The 20482-nt window shown below is 45.1% G+C and overlaps 1 protein-coding gene across 7 annotated transcripts in view; it reads left to right on the forward strand.

Moving 5' to 3' along the window:
- Nucleotides 1-20482, forward strand: part of TRAK2 (trafficking kinesin protein 2) — a 116463-nt gene that overhangs the window by 26274 nt on the left and 69707 nt on the right. For all 7 annotated transcript variants that reach the window (XM_075317618.1, XM_075317623.1, XM_075317622.1 and 4 more), the window contains exons 2-3: nt 14455-14695; nt 16804-17001. In XM_075317618.1, coding sequence (XP_075173733.1) covers nt 14659-14695; nt 16804-17001 — 235 coding nt within the window. In that variant the 5' untranslated portion in view covers nt 14455-14658. The remainder of the gene's footprint in view (nt 1-14454; nt 14696-16803; nt 17002-20482) is intronic.

The following is a 20482-nucleotide window of genomic DNA, read 5'->3' on the forward strand; positions in this document are numbered from 1 at the left end:
ATATGTCTATGTATGTATATATGTATGTCTGTGTGTATATATATATATATATATATATATATATATGTGTATATATATATATATATATATATATATGTGTATATATATATATGTGTATATATATATATGTGTATATATATATATGTGTATATATATATGTGTATATATATATGTGTGTGTATATATATATATATATATATATATATATATATATATACACACACATATATTATATTATATATATATATATATATATATATATATATATATATATATATATATATATATATATAATATTGTATTTAAGTCACCTTATGGGACTTGAAGCTGTGATCATCTGATCGCCTGTTATATACAACACCATTGCTCTGTATGGCAGAAATCCGTCTCCCATGAGCAACAGCCATAAAAACCCATTGGCACATACCTTTGACGTCACAGGTGCACCGATGTGCAAGAGGAATGACACTCTCCCCTGCTGACATGTTAAATTCGGCTATCGGAGATTGACAGCGGGATTTAACAGGTTAACAGCCGCAGGCGAATCAAAGATCCACCTGTGGCTGTTAGAGGCAGACAATGGCTGATCAGATCAGCTGTCATGTGCAGGGAATGATGCATCAAAGGTAGCACCATGACTTTTGACATACAGTACATATATGTCAAGGGTATTAGGAGGCTGGAAAAGCGCTCGTAATATTTCCTAGAGATAATTCCTGATGACAGCTTCCCTTTAAATTCAGGAATTTTTATTTGATCCTTTGATCTTTGGAAATTAAAGTTTAAAAGTTTAATATTTAACTTCCTATAATGTTTTTTTATTTTATTTTAAGAGCTTAGCTAGCCATTCTGTTATTGCACAGTTGTTTGTAAAGGCATGCAAACATAGTGCTGTATAGCATAAGTGTCATAAAGTTGGGTGTATGTGGACTGTCATCAGGCTGGGGATTTGTAATACGATTTCTAGTGAATAATTGTGAATTGCTGTTTACAATGGTAAAAGATGGCTCAGTCGACTACGTTCGGGTGTCCGCCTGCAGAAAACGTATATGTGCAAGACAGAGCATACACTAACGTAGTCTGCTCCATTATAGTTAATGGCTCTGTCGGTGCATGCATCCGAAACATGTTTTGTGGGGTGGGGGAGGGGTGGTTCGGACCGATTCCCCAAAGAGACCACTAAACGTAAGGCAAAACGCAGTGTGAACGTAGCCTAATACTCTCTCACCCCTAAACCAGGAGGCGGCCAGGACTGGAGTGGTAAATCAATCCCAGACAGAAAAGCGGGCTTTACACGCTGTGACTCGCGAGCGATAGTACCCGCCCACGTCAGTGGCGTGTCACGGAGTGATCGCTGCTGTAGCGAACAATATCGCTACGGTAGCATCACACGCAATTACCTGTTCACTGACGTCGCTGTGGCCACCGAACAATCTCTCCTTTAAGGGGGCGGTTCACCCAGCAGCCGCCAAATAGCAGAGGAGGGGCGGAGATGAGCGGCCGGAACATCCCGCCCACCTCCTTCCTTCCTCATTGCCGGCAGCCGCAGGTATGGTGTTGTTCCTCGTTCCTGCGGTGTCACACATAGCTGTGTGCTGCCTCGGGAACAACGAACAACCTGCGTTCCAAACAAGGAATGATTTTTTAAAAATGAATAACGTGTAGTCGTGTACACGACCGATTTTACACCTTTTTGCGAACCTTACTGATCACAATAAGGTGTCACACACAACGACATGGCTAACGAGGCCGGATGTGTGTCACCAACACCGTGACCCTGACGATATCTCGTTAGCGATATGGTTGTGTGTAAATGGGCCTAAAGAACGACTGAGAGAAACCGAAACACAAACTCACAGCAATCGCTCACAGAGGTATAGACCAAAGCTGATCATGAGAAAATAAAGAAAGGGAAAGAGAGAATCAAATGACAAGAATATTTCCACAAAACATCAGAATAGCATACAGAAGCTGGATAACCATGCACATAGACCGAAATCACAAAAGCTGCTATTGGCATGGAGAAGACTCCACCATTTTTAAACAGCAGAGGCGACCGTGAAGCAGCATTTCACAGGCCAGCAGAAATTAACTCCTGCTAGACTGATCACTAGTGAGCACACAACAGATCGATGCCAGGATCTAACTGAGCAACTCTAAGGCTGAGACCGCACTTTGCGTTTCCACCTGCGTTTCAGCTGCTTTTTAGGTCCGTTTTGAGATGCACCTTTTCATGCCAAAAGGCTTGCGTTTTGATTTCACAGCAAAGTCTATGGAAAATTGAGATTTCTATACCGCACTTTGCGTTTCTAAACGCTGCGTTTAATTTGCATATTTTGTGGCAAAAACCATGCGTTCAAAGAAGCAGCATGTCAATTGTTTTTGCCATTTTAGGTGCGTTTTGCCAATATTGGAGTCAATGAGAAATGGCAAAAACCAAGATTCCTACAAATTCCTGCGTTTTACCTGCTTTTTCTGTGCAGAAAACATGCGTTTTGAACTTACAAAACGCATGCTTTTTGCACATTAAATTAATGATTTCATATCTCCCTTTACACACACACATAATCCGACAATTAAATTAAAGAAAATGTTAAAGGGGTTATCCGGCTTATTGTGACTTTTTTTATTATTTCCCTATTGGGCTACATTGGGGCAGCTAAGTAGATAGAGACCACTTACCTGCCCTGCTGTCAGCCCCTCTCCCCTGGCTCAGAGTGGTCATGTGACCGCTCCTGCCGAGATTTTGCTGCTTCCGGTCATTTCATGTCAACATGGGCAGGGCCATGTTGACATGCAAATCTGGAACAGCATGTCGCCGCCCTGCTGGGCTGTACTGTGCGTGGAGTCCCCGCCCCCCTTCCCTGCACCCTCCCACACATTCCCCCGCACCCCATACTCTGCCCACAACCTCCCCCTGCACTGCTGTGGGGTCCGTGACCTGGGGTAGGGGCTCGCCTGCGGCTGCCGTGGTGTCAGCACCAGCACCGGGCCCCCTGCTCAGGATCGCACATTCAAATATACCGGCATCACAGATCACAGATGCCGATATATTAGAAAGTGCTGATGAGAAGCAGCGCAGCGCTGCTTCTGATCACTGCCCCGCTGTCTGTGCTCTCTTCAGCACAGCGGTGACGTCACTACTGTGCTGATATGTCCAGAGCACAGACAGCGCGCGAACGTGCAGGAGTGGCGGGGACCGGGGAGGGGTGAGTATGTACTCCCTACATGTTCCCTATGGGGGTAGGGGGGGGGGTCGTTGCAGAGCGCCGTGTGTGCGTGCGGTGCAGAGCCATATGTGTGCGGTGCAGAGCCATATATGTGTGTGATGTGCAGAACCATATGTGTAGGTGCAGTGCAGAGCCATATGTGTGTGCGGTGCAGAGCCATATGTGTAGGTGCAGTGCAGAGCCATATGTGTAGGTGCAGTGCAGAGCCATATGTGTAGGTGCAGTGCAGAGCCATATGTGTAGGTGCAGTGCAGAGCCATATGTGTGTGCGGTGCAGAGCCATATGTGTAGGTGCAGTGCAGAGCCATATGTGTAGGTGCAGTGCAGAGCCATATGTGTGTGCGGTGCAGAGCCATGTGTGTTCGGTGGAGAGCCATATGTGTAGGTGCAGTGCAGAGCCATATGTGTGTGCGGTGCAGAGCCATATGTGTAGGTGCAGTGCAGAGCCATATGTGTAGGTGCAGTGCAGAGCCATATGTGTGTGCGGTGCAGAGCCATATGTGTAGGTGCAGTGCAGAGCCATATGTGTGTGCGGTGCAGAACCCGATGTGGTGTGGGGTGCAGAGCCCGATGTGGGGCTGTTATTTGCAATGCTGTAGTGATAGTAGGTCAGTGCTGGGCAGAATACTGACATGATGAAATGTGTGTGTGCAGGGGGCGGGCAGAGGGTGAGGCTGGACACTGGGGTGGGTGGTGACAGCTCTGACTGAGGTTTTGCACAGGAAGTGGTCATGTTTGCTAGAGCTGAATGTAAACAAAGAGCTGCAGAGAATAAAGTCATAATTCAAGAGCAACAAAAGTTAGTAAACAAAAAATAACAATGTAGGGGTGTTTTATATGACAATACAGCACAGATTAGCTTAACAAAAATTTTTGAGTTTATGTCGGACAACTCCTTTAAATGTAGTGCTATTTTTCTAATAAATACTATATTACCGCTATAATTCCATTATATATTTCTATTTTCTTTTTAATTTCTGCACTTAAGTATTTAATCCTTTTTTTTTTTTATCTTTTTTTCAACATATTTGAATGTTTAACCTTTATTTAGCAGTGTCTTGATTTACAAAACGCATCTATCAAAACGCAGGTGGAAAAGCATGTAAAAAGCGCTAAAAACACATCTTAAACGCGGTAAATACGCATGCGTTTTCAGCGCTAAATTTCTGAAAAAGGCAACTTTGGTTAAATCAATTAAGCACAAAACGTGCGTTTAGAACTGCAAGTAGGTGAACGCAAAGTGCGGTCGCAGCCTTAACCCCTTAACGACCGCGGGCAGTAAAATTACGTCCTAAATGACATAATCTTACTGCCCGCGGTCCTCCGGCGGCAGCATGCCGCGATCGGCACACATCTCAGCTGATTTTCACAGCTGAGATGTGTGCCTGCTAGGCACGAGCAGAATCGTTATCTGCTCGTGCCGATTAACCCCTTATATGGCGCTGTCAATACATGACAGCGCCATTATAAGCGCGATTGCGGTAAGCATTTACTTACCACCCGAAACCGGAAGTCACGTGACGCGATCACGTGACTCCCGATAGTTGTCATGGTAGCACAGGGTCATGTGATGACTCCTGTACTACACATGACTTGGTTTCACTTTCGCTGTGCCCGGGGCACAGCAAAAGAGAAAGACAGCGTATCTGCTGTTTACAGCCTTGTGGCTGTGATCAGCAGATACTGCAGAGCGATCGGAATGTTGATCGCAATAGCCCCCTAGGGGGACTAGTAAAATAAAAAAAAAAAGTTAAAAAATAAGTTTTAAAAAATTAAAAAAAAACAAAAAAACCTAAAAGTTCAAATCACCCCCCATTCGCCCCATTGAAAATTAAAGGGTTAAAAAAATAAAAAATATACACACATTTGGTATCGCCGCGTTCAGAAACGCCCGATCTATCAAAATATAAAATCAATTAATCTGATCAGTAAACGGCGTAGCGGCAAAAAAATTCCAAACGCCAAAACGACGTTTTTTTGTCGCCACAACTTTTGCGCAAAATGCAATAAGAGGCGATCAAAACGTAGCATCTGCGCAAAAATGGTACCGTTAAAAACGTCAGCTCGAGACGCAAAAAATAAGCCGTCATTGAGCCTAAGATCCCGAAAAATGAGAACGCTACGGGTCACGGAATATGGCGTAAAACGTGCGCCACTTTTTTCGGACAAACTTCCGATTTTTTTTTAACCCCTTATATAAAAGTAAACCTATACATGTTTGGTGTCTACGAACTCGCACTGACCTGAGGCATCACACCCACACATCAGTTTTACCATATAGTGAACACAGTGAATAAAATATCTCAAAAACCATAGTGCTATCGCACTTTTTTTGCTATTTTTCAGCATTTGGAATTTTTTTGCCATTTTCTAGTACACAATATGGTAAAACTGATGGTTTCATTTAAAAGTACAGCTCGTTCCGCAAAAAATGAGCCCTCACATGACCATATTGACTGAAAAATAAAAAAGTTACGTCTCTCAGAAAAAGAATGGCGAAAAAAAAAAACGGAAAGCGAAAAATCGGCCGGTCGTGAAAGGGTTAAGGCCCCGTGCTTCAAAGGCCGTTTTCTGCCATTGTATATGTAAGTGCACCGGTCCCGGGCTTCTTGGTTGGCCAGGGTGGTGCACTCCTGAAAACTGACAGTTTGAATCAGCAGCAGGTTTGTTCCACTGGTCTGAAGTGAGCGCGCTCCAAGGGTGGTAGCAAAAATTGCATTGCCTCTGCGACATTGGAGAGGCACAGGAGAAGCAAAGCTGCTCAGATCTAGTTCCAAGCCAGCTTTAGGCTATGTGCGCACTAGGCGTTTTTTTCACGCTGCGTTTTTTGTGCATTTTTGTTTAAACCGCACCCGCGTTTTTACTGCGGGTGCGTTTTTTGTGCGTTTTTACTGCATTTATGGCTGCCTTTTTGTGCCCTGCATTCAATGAGTGAAAAACACATAAATAATTGACATTCTGCGTTTTTGTGGTCACCACAAAAACGCAGCTACAAAAAAAACACTGTGTGCGGACAGCACTTCTGAAAACCCATAGACATTGCTGGGGAAGCAATGTCACAGCGTTTTCTGCACAAAAACGCGGTAAAAAACGCAGCAAAAACTTCTAGTGCACACAGGGCCTTAGAGCGTCACAAACCGGCTGTAAAGTATAGAGCAGGGCAGGGAACCTTCTTTTTTTTTTTTTCCCTCTCCCTCTCCCTTTTTTTCCTGCTAAGGGCCATTTGGATATTTATATCATTAGCCACCCCATACAAAATTGTTGTTGCTACTCGTAGCTGCTTTTCCATTTTTGGTTCGGTTTGGAGCACAGCAGACTGTTTACATTCAGTTTTGTAAAAAATGGCTCAAAGCAGTATGTTCTGAACACAGATATATATATTACACTGCTTATCTCCTCCTCAAAGTGAGGAAAATAATCACTGGCCACGTAACATTTATAGAACTCAAGCAGTATACAATCACATAGGATACACTGAGACTGCTATATATATATATACATCACTTAGTCTACACCAGGGGTCTCAAACACGTGGCCCGCAGGCTGCTTCTTGCCCCCAGGCCCATTTCCCTGTTCACTATCGCGGCCGGTGCAGGGGCCGCAGCCACTGTCTGCACTTTGTTAGATGAGTGTTTTGCCGGCGCTGCGCTCTCAGAGGGAAGGACTGTGCGCGCAGCGCCGGCAAAACATTCATCTGACATAAATCGCTGCCAGGGGCTGCGGCCCCTGCACCGGCCGCTATAGTCACCGGGGCACGGCCTGCAGAGAGCAAGAAGCAGAGGTGAGGAGCCGAGGGAGCGTGGAACAGGTGAGAAGAATGGTGTTTATTTTTTGTGTATGTGAAGGACGGCACATTAACCCCTTAGCGACCTATAACGTACTGGGTACGTCATGACTCCCTGGTACTTAAGGACCCATGACATACCCAGTACGTCATGGTGAAATCGCAGCCCCGGTGGCTGCGATCACTGTGTGCATTGCAAATAGTAAGTACCTTAGATTCGGGGAGGAGGGAACCTCAGGAGGGGTGGTGTCTCCTCCCCGGACCTACGGAGGCTCTGATTGGCTGTGCGGCGTTCGTCAGCCAATCACAGCCACTGTAATGTTTCAGCCATTGAAAATTGCTGTAACATTGAAACCCAGCCCTGATAAGTGCAGCTGTAGCACCGATTATTGGCTGGAGCTGGGTGACCTCTGTTTCACCCGCCCCCAGCTCTGATTGGAGAGACCGGCCTTGTGACTGATCTCTCCAATCACTGTGGATCTGGGGCCGAGACCTCCCCCTCACCTTCACTCCGGCGTCTGTAGGTGGAAGCCGAGAGCGATCGGTAAATTATAGCGCCCCCTTTCACCCGCTGCCGCCACTGCCCCCACCACCCATTACTACAGGATGGGGACATTACTATAGAATAGGGACAAGGTGGGCACATGTCTATAGGATGGGGACAAGGTGAGCACATTACTATAGAATAGGGACAAGGTGGGCACATGTCTATAGGATGGGGACAAGGCTGGGGACATTACTAAAAAATGGGGACATTACAAGGATGGGCATAATACTATTGGATGGGGACATTACTATAGAATAGGGACAAGGCTGGGGTCATTACTATAGGATGGGGTCAAGGTGGGCACATTACTATAGGATGGGGAACAGTACTAAAAGATGTTGGCCAAAATTTCTATATAGTGATAATTGTAACACTATTACGGTAGTTACAAGAGAGGGATAAAATGTAAAAAAAAAAACAACAAAATAAGGCATGACTTTTTTTTTTTTTTATTTTTACCATCAAATTTTTTTTATTTTTTTTTTATATTTAACCAAAGAATGTGCACATTTGTTATAATAAACAAGTGAAAAATGTTGAAAATCAGTGACTCAAAGGTGTGTAAAAAAATATATATGGTACCAATAAAAATGTCACTTTTGTCCCGCAAAGAATGCGGCCCCCAAATTATTTTTTCCTCTGTGCGGCCCGTACACCCAGCCGAGTTTGAGACCCCTGGTCTACACACTGAGACTACTATATATACAAACAACACCTGAAAACCAAAGAATGGGGAAAATCTTTGATGATCAAAAATGACCACCATGACCCCAACACTGGACAATTGGATTATTAATCCCTGGTAGAGACTCAAATATAATGAAAAAAACCATAGGAACGAGTCGCTAGACTACCTTGATACAAAAATTTATTAATCTTTATTAATTAACAATAGACAAACAATAATGTTTAAAATGAACGATACAGAAGGTGCTGGTAAGGATGCAAACTACAGGAGTTAGCACTTGCTGGTAATGTACAAAAAAACACATATGTATAGGGATGGGTAAAGAGGTGTCTGAATGTAGATATATCTATGGGGCAGCGATGTAAAAAAGGTAAATAAAGTGCAACATAGTGCAAAAGTACAAGGCAGGATCTAACATATATAAAGTGTTTGATGCAAAAGCAGCGATAAATACTAGCAGCACAATTGTAAACAAAGATCACAGCCCCTGACACTCAAAAGTTACCTGTGTAGCCACCAAACTACTAAGTAGATACAAGACACATACCCATTAGATCACCTAGCCAGCAAGGAAAGGGTGCAGCTCCACTAGACCCCAGCTATACATCACAGGATATACTGAGACTGCAATATATACAGTACATACCAAAAATTTGGATACACCTTCTCATTCAAAGAGTTTTCTTTATTTTCATGACTGAAAATTGTAGATTCACATTGAAGGCATCAAAACTATGAATTAACACCTGTGGATTGAAATACTTATCAAAAAAGTGTGAAACAACTGATGATATGTCTTATATTCTAGGTTCTTCAAAGTAGCCACCTTTTGCTTTGATTACTGCTTTGCAAACTCTTGGCATTCTCTTCTCTTGATGAGCTTCAAGAGTTGGTCACCGGAAATAGTCTTCCAACAGTCTTGAAGGAGTTCCCAGAGATGCTTAGCACTTGTTTGCCCTTTTGCCTTCACTCTGCGGTCCAGCTCACCCCAAACCATCTCGATTGGGTTCAGGTCTGGTGACTGTGGAGACCAGGTCATCTGGCGTAGCACCCCATCACTCTCCTTCTTAGTCAAATAGCCCTTACACAGCCTGGAGGTGTGTTTGGGGTCATTGCACTGTTGAAAAATAAATGATGGTCCAACTAAACGCAAACCGGATGGAATAGCATGCCGCTGCAAGATGCTGTGGTAGGCATGCTGGTTCAGTATGCCTTCAATTTTGAATAAATCCCCAACAGTGTCACCAGCAAAGCACCCTCACACAATCACACCTCCTTCTCCATGCTTCACGGTAGGAACCAGGCATGTAGCGTCCATCCATTCACCTTTTCTGCATCGCACAAAGACACGGTGGTTGGATCCAAAGATCTCCAATTTGGACTCCTCAGACCAAAGCACAGATTTCCACTGGTCCAATGTCCATTCCTTGTGTTCTTTAGCCCAAACAAGTCTCTTCTGCTTGTTGCCTGTCTTTAGCAGTGGTTTCCTAGCAGCCATTTTACCATGAAGGCCTGCTGCACAAAGTCTCCTCTTAACAGTTGTTATAGAGATGTGTCTGCTGCTAGAACTCTGTATGGCATTGACCTAGTCTCTAATCTGAGCTGCTGTTAACCTGCTATATCTGAGGCTGGTGACTCGGATAAACTTATCCTCCGCAGCAGAGGTGACTCTTGGTCTTCCTTTCCTGGGGCAGTCCTCATGTGAGCCAGTTTCTTTGTAGCGTTTGATGGTTTTTGCCACTGCACTTGGAGACACTTTCAAGTTTTCTCAATTTTTCGGACTGACTGACCTTCATTTCTTAAAGTAATGATGGTCACTCGTTTTTCTTTACTTAGCTGCTTTTCTCTTGCCATAATACAAATTCTAACAGTCTATTCAGTAGGACTATCAGCTGTGTATCCACCAGACCTCTGCACAACACAACTGATGGTCCCACCCCCATTTATAAGGCAAGAAATCCCACTTATTAAACCTGACAGGGCACACCTGTGAAGTGAAAATGAAAACCATTTCCGGTGACTACCTCTTGATGCTCATCAAGAGTGTGCAAAGCAAAAGGTGGCTACTTTGAAGAACCTAGAATATGAGACATATTTTCAGTTGTTTCACACTTTTTTGATAAGTATTTCATTCCACAGGTGTTAATTCATAGTTTTGATGCCTTCAATGTGAATCTACAATTTTCAGTCATGAAAATAAAGAAAACTCTTTGAATGAGGTGTGTCCAAACTTTTGGTTAGTACTGTACTTTACATAGGATACACAGACTGCTATATACATCACTTTGGATATACTGAGACTGCTGTATATACATCACATAGGATATACTGAGACTGCTATATACAGTATATATACATAACATAGGAGACACTGAAATTGCTACCATCTTAACATGCTCTTCACTCACTTCCCTTTTAACTCCGCCCGCAGAGAACAGCTTGATTCTGGCACTAACCAATATCAGGACATAAACTAATTTCTTGCACCGCAACATTCAGTAGTGAGCGCTGTGTGCTCACAATGTAAGGAGGAATAAAAGGCTGGCAAAATGGGCTACTGACCCAAGAATTACTGTCCATGTGGATCTGCCTGGGGGCTGGAGGAAACGACAAAAAAACTGTATTTGGGCTGGAGGTTCCCCACCCCTTGTATAGAGGCTGCTTGTTCTGCCCGCTCCTTTCCTAGTTACCCTGCTATAATGAGACTGTAGGGTGGCCAGTAATCTTGGCAATGGGCTGAGCACAATTCTAGAGAACATGGTGGATTTTTAATAAGGGGTAAATTGCACAGGTGCTTATTTTCTAAGCACTTTACTTAAAGGAGTTGTCCGACATAACAAAAATTTTTGAGTTTAAGCTAATCTGTGCTGTATTGTCATATAAAACACCCCTACATTGTTATTTTTTGTTTTCTAACTTTTGTTCCTCTTGAATTCACCCTTTATTCTCTGCAGCTCTCTGTTTACATTTAGCTCTAGCAAACTGACCACTTCCTGTGCCACACCTCCCAGTCAGAGCTGGCACCGCCCGGCCTCAGTGTCCAGCCCCTCCCTAGTGTCCAGCCCCTCCCTAGTGTCCAGCCCCTCCCTAGTGTCCAGCCCCTCCCTAGTGTCCAGCCCCTCCCTAGTGTCCAGCCTCTCCCTAGTGTCCAGCCCCTCCCTAGTGTCCAGCCCCTCCCTAGTGTCCAGCCCCTCCCTAGTGTCCAGCCCCTCCCTAGTGTCCAGCCCCTCCCTAGTGTCCAGCCCCTCCCTAGTGTCCAGCCCCTCCCTAGTGTCCAGCCCCTCCCTAGTGTCCAGCCCCTCCCTAGTGTCCAGCCCCTCCCTAGTGTCCAGCCCCTCCCTAGTGTCCAGCCCCTCCCTAGTGTCCAGCCCCTCCCTAGTGTCCAGCCCCTCCCTAGTGTCCAGCCCCTCCCTAGTGTCCAGCCCCTCCCTAGTGTCCAGCCCCTCCCTAGTGTCCAGCCCCTCCCTAGTGTCCAGCCCCTCCCTAGTGTCCAGCCCGCCCCCTGCACACACATTCCCTGTCAGTATATTCTGCCCCAGCACTGACCTTTTATCACTACAGCATTGCAAATAACAGCCCCACATCGGGCTCTGCACCGCATACACACATCGGGCTCTGCACCGCTTACACACATCGGGCTCTGCACCGCTTACACACATCGGGCTCTGCACCGCATACACACATCGGGCTCTGCACCGCATACACACATCGGGCTCTGCACCGCATACACACATCGGGCTCTGCACCGCATACACACATCGGGCTCTGCACCGCATACACACATCGGGCTCTGCACCGCATACACTCATCGGGCTCTGCACCGCATACACACATCGGGCTCTGCACCGCATACACACATCGGGCTCTGCACCGCATACACACATCGGGCTCTGCACCGCATACACACATCGGGCTCTGCACCGCATACACACATCGGGCTCTGCACCGCATACACACATCGGGCTCTGCACCGCATACACACATCGGGCTCTGCACCGCATACACACATCGGGCTCTGCACCGCATACACACATCGGGCCTGCACCGCATACACACATCGGGCTCTGCACGCACACACGGCGCTCTGTACCGACCCCCCCCCTACCCCATATGGAACACATGTAGGGAGTACATACTCACCCGTCCTAGATCCCCGCCGCTCCTGCACGTTCGCGCGCTGTCTGTGCTCTGGCCATATCAGCACAGTAGTGACGTCACCGCTGTGCTGAAGAGAGCACAGACAGCGGGGCAGTGATGAGAAGCGCAACACTCCTTCTCATCAGCGCTTTCCAATATATCGGCATCTGTGATCTGTTATGCCGGTATATTTGAATGTGCGATCCTGAGCAGGGGGCCCGGTGCTGGCGCTGACACCACGGCAGCCGCCGCCAGGCCCCTCCCCCAGGTCACGGACCCCACAGCAGTGCAGGGGGAGGTTGTGGGCAGAGTACGGGGTGCGGGGGAATCTGTGGGAGGGTGCAGGGAAGGGGGGCGGGGACTCCACGCACTGTACATCCCAGCAGGGCGGCGACATGCTGTTCCAGATTTGCATGTCAACATGGCCCTGCCCATGTTGACATGAAATGACCGGAAGCAGCAAAATTGCAGCAGGATCGGTCACATGACCACTCTGAGCCGGGGGAGAGGGGCTGACAGCAGGGCAGGTAAGTGCTCACTATCTACTTACCTGCCCCAATGTAGCCCAATAGGGTAATAATGAAAAAAAACTCAAAATAAGCCGGATAACCCCTTTAAGGGTGTTGTCTACTGTGCATAAATGGTATGTTATATACTTGAACAAAATACACCTCTCAGTCATTATTTATATCTCAAAAGAACCACTCCATTATATCATAAGGAAACAGAAAGACCCGGAGCTTTGAAAAGGCAAAATACAAAATTTTATTTAAAAAAAAAAAAAATCCACAAAAAATCACCAGAAACACATATAATGATAAGACATACAGATTAAAATAGTGCTATAAAGGGGAAAGAAACACCCACGAAGTGTGGGACAGAAGCACGCTCATAGAATCATCCCAGATATGTGTATGTAGATCAGGCTCTAATAAATAGAAAATTGAGTACAGAAATAAATCAAGCCTTGAATTAGTCGCTTACCCATTGTAAAAGAGCGTCACTAATGCGTCCCACAATTCAAACAGACCCATAGATGGGTGGGTGTTTCTTTCCCCTTTATAGCACTATTTTAATCTGTATGTCTTATCATTATATGTGTTTCTGGTGATTTTTTTTTTTGTAGAATTTTTTTTTAAATAAATTTTTGTATTTTGCCTTTTCAAAGCTCTGTCTTTCTGTTTCCTAGTGCATAAATGGGTAATATGTAGAGATGAGCGGCTCTGTGGAAGTTCGGTTCGGTGGGTTCAGCCAGACTTTATCTAAAGTTTGGTTTGGGACTCGGACTTGACCTGAACCCCAATCCAATGGAAGTCACTAATTGGGCAGCTCAGGCTTCCACACCCACACACAGCCAGCCATAAACAGATCAACTCCAGGGGAGGGAGAGTGGGCTTTTTTTGGGGGGGAGGGGGGGGTGCACACTACATCTGATCAGGCTGTTGTTACCCCCAGTGTGAGCAGTTCAAACACTGCAAGCGTCTCACACTGGGCTGAGCACGGAGTGTACCCGAGCACAGCGCTCACTAGAGTGTTTTGCAAAGCTCTTGTTTTTCTTGTAAGCTTTGTATTTGGTCCGAACACCGAACCTCAGGTTCACTCATCTCTAGTAATATTGCATAGTCTAGGTAAGTGCTCCGTTACAGTATACATGGCCCAGCTAGTCACATATCACTTTGTTTTTTTCCCAGAACGCTGCCTATATGGATGCCAAAAAGGCAGTATAATTTGCATTGACAAGACGCCTGTCTGTTTTGGGTGCTTAGCTTTATTTGCAGGCAAGCTCTTACATAAGACTCTGGGTTGCACAGTGAAGAATACATAATAGTCCTATATAAATAAATAGTCCAGACGTCTGATCCCATTACTTTAGATTTCCAAGCCAGAAAACAAACCTTGTTACATAACGCTCGGCTCTGCTCACACCCAGTATTGTCCGATCCTTTCTCGTGGCCTTTGGACGCTTCTTGGACACGGAAGACGCCTACGTTTCCGTTAACTAATAAATGTCATTGCTTCTCAGGGAGTTTATTCATATTGAAAAATGTCTTTATATTTTCTTTTCTAGATGATATGACGATAAAAGGAAGGTGAAATAAGAAAGTGCTCATCATGATCCAGACATGCCATGAACCAGCAAAGATTTTAGCAGATGTGATCCTGACCGTACCGGCCGTCGTTGGAGAAGCCGTCTTTTCTCCTTACTACTTAATACTAGACTATAATCGGAGTAGATGCTGATGTCAGCCTCCTAGCGAGTAAAGATAAACTCATGAATATCCACCGCGGAGACTCGGCTCCTGGCAATGGTAAGTCTGGACTGCGTCACCAGTACGAAACCTTGGTATCAAACCCTATCCCTGGTGACCCCTCCACATATATGCTATCAGAGGGAAGAGCGCAGCCCTCACCTGATATGCAGGGCATGTTAATGAGCTTTATATCTGCAGCATATAGCGATCATCTGATTGAGGACGAGAACTTTGCTATCGTTATCAGGTTATTACCTAACGAGTTCTGTAAAGTGAAAACATGTTTGTCTTCGGGATGACACCACCATGATTCCCAGGTAGAAGACGATTTTGCTCGGGTATGATATAACAAGCCATTACAGGGGAATATGCTGATAGATACATAAATGATATTGTGCATTACTAAATTAAAGTGTTTTTCCATGTTTTCTTTTCTTTTTTGAAAGTTGAATATTTCCCATCTTTCACATTAAATGGTAAATGATGTGGCTAGATTTTTGTGATGATGGTATTGCGGGTGCTGTATACTATTGCATGGAAATACAAAATTTTTAACCCCTTCAACCCCGGGCTATTTTCCCTCTTTTTTTTTTTTTTTTTTTTTTTTTTGGTGGTTTTTTTTTTTTTTTGTATCTTCTGTTCTTCAGAGAGCTGTAACTTTTTTTTATTTTTCCCTCAGTCTTGCCATATAAGGGCTTGTTTTTTTGTGGCACAAGATGTACTTTTAAATGAAACCATAAGTTTTACCATATAGTTAACTGGAAAACAGCAACAAAATTTAAAGTGTGGAAAAACCACACAAAAAAGTGCGATCGCACAGTAGTTTTTGGGATATTTAATTCACCATGTTCACTATATGGTAAAACTGATGTGTTTCTGTGATGTCTCAGGTCGGTACGAGTTTGTAGACACCAAACATGTATAGGTTTACTTTTATCTAAGGGGTTAAAAAAAATTTCACACGTTTATCCAAAAAAAGTGGCACACTTTATGCACCATTTTCCCAAACTCGTAGCGTTCTCATTTTCTGGGATCTATGGCTTAGTGACGGCTTATTTTTTGCCTTTCGTGCTGACTTTTTTTTTTAATGGTACCATTCTTGCACAGATGCTATGTTTTCATCGCCTGTTATTGCGTTTTGCGCAAAATTTGCAGCGACCAAAAACGTAATTTTGGCGTTTCGAATTTTTTTGCCGTTACACCGTTTACCGATCAGTTTAGTTGATTTTATATTTTTATTGAGCGTTTCTGAATTCGCCGATACCAAATGTGTATATTTGTTTGGGTTTTTTTTAATCCTTTAATTTTCAATGGGCCAAATGGGGGTGATTTGAAACTTTTAGGGTTTTTTTTAAACTTTTTTTTTTACTTGGTCCCCTAAGGGACTATAATAATCAGCAGTCTGATTGCTCTTTTATTTCTCCATACACAGCTGAGATCTGGAGAAAAGCTGCTTTACTCACACACTGCCCTCTGCCGGCAGTAAGAGAAAGTGACTCATGATAGCTACAGGAGTCATCACATGACCTGTGCTACCATGGCAACCACTGGAAGTCATGTGATCACGTCACTTGACTTCTGATATGGGTGGGTAAGTTATCCTTATGGCGGCGAGCTGATACATCTCGTTATCAGAATTTGACAGCGAGATGTAAGGGGTTAATAGGCACGGGTGGAACGCAATTCCACTCGCGCCTGGCAGGCACACATGCCAGCTGTTGAAATCGGCTGATGTGTGTGGATCGCTGCAGACTGGCGGGTGGTGGGGATTAACCTCACATGATCCATGACGTACCTAGTACGTCATGTGTCTTGAAGAGGTTAAGGCAAAAATAAAGTCAGCATAAGTACATGAGAAATATTAATATAACCAACCCATCATTCGATCTCAATAGTTTTCAGGTTCTAACTTCTCAAAGACTATCCTCTAGTGAACTGTGAGAAGCGTGAAAGGAGAGTGTCTCCCATCCTCTAGCTGTTATTAACACCAATTAAGGGGAAAAAACCCATACTAGCTGTACAATGCAACCAAAGTGTCCTTTCTCTTGCTATAAATATGCTTCTAGGAGACTATTTTTATGTAAACATGTTAAACCATATGGATGGATGTGTCCGTATGGAGAGATTAAAAAGCAAATGATGTATGCATCTCATGTTCTCCACAGATGTCTATCACAGCCAGGATACCCCCGAGGTGGAGCTGGTTAATTTGCTAGAAGACCAGCTCCCTCAGTACAAGTTACGGGTGGACTCCTTGTATCTCTATGATCACCAAGACTGGATACAACACTCCCCAACGCATAGAAGCAATGGACTCGGAAACCTTTCTCCTGTCCTGGCTGAAGAGACTTTCCGTTACATGAGTAAGAGTCACTTTGATACTTTTTAGATAGCTATACCTATAGATGCCCATACACCTTCACTAGTTATCGGTTGAGGACTACAGCTATTCCTTTTACCTCCACCCACCCATACATATACATGCTCATTTTTATCAATCACACGTATCCTCCACTCTCCCCCTCCCTTTATCTTCTGCTTTACACCCCGGGGGGTGGCTTCTCTCCCATGAGAGCACGGGACCTTTGCTCTTATGTTTATGGGCACCTTTACCTTACTATATTGTAGGTATTGCCTGGAGGGTGGCTTTTACATTTTTAGGATATAGTTCTTGGAATAATTGTGTTAAAGATCTCTAACATTGCTGTTAGTTGTCCATATTTCTCCATTTACTGCACAACAAACATAAGTATGTGCGTTCATACACCAGAATGCGCATACTGCCACGTCACTCCAGGGGGTAGATTACTTTTTATCACTAAGTCAAAAGAAGCTGAATTTCCAAGCCTCCTATTAACTAAAAGCTAGCACATCAATGGACAATTTTTGCAAGTCCTGCAACTTTAACCCTTGCTGGTTGCCTGCTGTTTCCTGTAGAAAAGTGCATATTTGTATTTTCTGCAGAATTACAATGCTGGCAATGCAATAGTCCATGTAATAAATCCCTGGAGAACTCTACAACTGCAGGAGGAAAAGCCACTCTATCAACGCGCTCATTCGACCCATAGGATTGTCCTCTGTGACACCCATACACCCTTTCTGCTCTTATGGACAATGATGGTCTGCATGAAAACCCCCCGCAATGACCTGTCAGTGACTGGAGGCCAGCGGTGGGTGGGGAATGAGTTAGGCCCGTTACACACATCAGGCGCACTCCAGTAAGTGTATACAGTATAATGGCATTGTGGCAACCTCCGGTCACATGCTGTCATGTGACCGGAGCTTGCCGCGATGCCATTATACAGTATTAACACTGTACTGGAGTGTGCCGAATCTGGCAATCCGGCGAAAACTTTATGTACCCAAAAATGGGACCAGTTGACATTTTTGTTGGTACCATTTTTGGGTACATAGTTTTCTGATAGCGTTCTATTTAGTAGGCAGAATGAAAAAAAACAGCAGCTCAGAAATTTATTTTTTTTTGGCTTATGCTGTTCACCATCTTGTAAACGTGATAAGACAGCGTTATTCTTCGGGTCAGTATGATTACAGCGATACCATATTTACATCTTTTTTTTTTATGCTTTGCACAATAAAAATCATTTTATAGAAAAAATGTTTTTCTATAACTTTTTTTTATTTTCCCTCTGACGGAGCTGTTTGGCGTCTTGTTTTTTTGCAGGGCTTGTTTTTTGCAGGACAAGATGATGTTTTTAGCAATACCATTTTTATTTACATATGCCATTTTGTTCTCGTTTTATTCCACTTTTTGTTAGTTGGTTTTATAAAAAAGCGAAGTTGTTTCCCATGTTTATTATTTTATTGTGTTCACTGAAGGGGTTAGTGTGATAGTTTTATAGGTTGGGTTGTACCGGATGTCACGATACTAAATGTGATTTTTTTTTTCCCCACATGTACTATACAGTGGAACCTCGCTTAACGAGTAACCCACTTTAACGAGAATTTCGCTTAACAAGCAAAGCTTTCTGTAAATTTGTAACTCGATTTACGAGAAAGCTTTGCTGTGCGAGCAAAATACTCACCGCACACACTTGCGGTTCCGTACATCCACCGCGCTCTGACCCGCACTTGCAGTCCACATAAACACACACGTACGCACAAAACAAACACAAACGCACACGCACGCACACACATACAGTATTATGCTCACCTTACCTTCCGTTCCACCTCCGGTCTCATGGTTCTTGTAGTTCCCGGGTACATCGCGGCGAACTAAAAGACCCAGGAGGCCAGCAATGGAACGGAAGGTAAGGTGAGCATATAATATAGTGTACCTTCCGTTTCATCGCCGGCCTTCTGGGTCCTGTAGTTCGCTGCTCCGCTCCACTCCAGGCTGTACAATGGCAACCATAGCGACGAAGCAGGAACTTCCTGTCACCGCTACTCAAAGGCAGCGCACTGGCCAATCAGAGGCAAGCGGCTCTGCCTTTGACGTCAGCGCTCTGGCCACGGAAGTTCCTCCCTCGTCGTTATGGTAACCAGATACACAGCCTGGCCCCGTACCAGTGAACAGCAAGTCCCAGGAGACCGGCGATGGAACAGAAGGTAAGGTGAGCATATAATATGTGCATGCATGTGTGTTTGTACGTGTTTGTGTGTATTTGTACATATGTGGAATGGCAGAATAGGGGACCAGGATGGGACATTGAACAAGTTGTGGAACGAATTATCTGCATTGCAATGATTTCCTATGGATTATATTATATTATATTTCGTTCCTTTGGGAGACCCAGACCATGGGTGTTTAGCTTCTGCCTCCGGAGGACACACAAAGTACTACACTTAAAAGTGTAGCTCCTCCCTCTGAGCTTATACACCCCCTGGTGAGCAGACCCAGCCAGTTTATTGCTTTGTGTTCAGGAGGCATACATCCACACATGCATTCTCATATGATTTTTTTCCTTTTTGGATTGAGATTGAAGAAGTGCGGGTCCACAGGACCCCCGGCATGTCCCTTCTCACCCCACTGTGTCGGCGGTGTTGTAAGGTTGATTTCCGAGGCTGGAGCCTCACATGCCGTGCTCCTTCACCATCCCTCCTGGGCTCTGGCTTGAAGTGGGAGCCAGCACGGTCTCCATGCCTGGCAGGAGACCGGTCTCCATCCGCAGCCCTTCAGGACCCTGCTGGACCGGAGCACTCATCCCCAGGGACCTGGCCCTGCGTCTCAGCAGCTAAGTACCTGAGACGTTTATATATTGGGGGTCCCTGTGCTTTATTGTATGTTGAGAGTGTGCTTACTGTATTTATTGGCATTTCCGGCGGGTTCTCTAGCTGTCGCGCAAGAACCGCGCCGATGGTGCCTGCGCGTCGGCCTCACCGCTCAAATTTAGGCCCCGGCTTTGCCGGAGGCCTAGTTTCTGTTCACTGCCCTCGCATGTCACTCATGCAGAGGGACAGGCTCGGCTCCTCCCGGCGGCCGTTCTGCACAGGGGAGGGACACTCCCCACTGCTGTGCGTGTCTCCTCCCCTGTAGGTCTCTATGGCCCTCCAGATCCCGCTCTCCAAGCCAGGTCCCGCCCCCTCTCTTCGCTCCGGCGGCCATTTTCTCAGACAGAGTTCACTCGGCGCTGGTCTGCACTCTGCATCCCTGCTGAGGTGCTGTGCTTGGGGGTCCGGGCTTCGGGATCTGGAGGGCACACAACACCGCTCCAGCAGTCTGGTAAGCCACAGCCGGTCTCTGGTTGTGGACCTCTGTATATACTCTCTGGAGTTCATTCTCTTGCAGAGCCCCCACTCCAGCAGCATGTCTCACACGAGGAGCAAGGCTCCAAAGCTTTATACTATATGCGCTGCATGTAAGCTCCTGCTGCCTGAACCGAGCAC

This window comes from Anomaloglossus baeobatrachus, chromosome 7 (assembly GCF_048569485.1).
Source record: "Anomaloglossus baeobatrachus isolate aAnoBae1 chromosome 7, aAnoBae1.hap1, whole genome shotgun sequence".
NCBI classification, from domain to species: Eukaryota; Metazoa; Chordata; class Amphibia; order Anura; family Aromobatidae; genus Anomaloglossus; species Anomaloglossus baeobatrachus.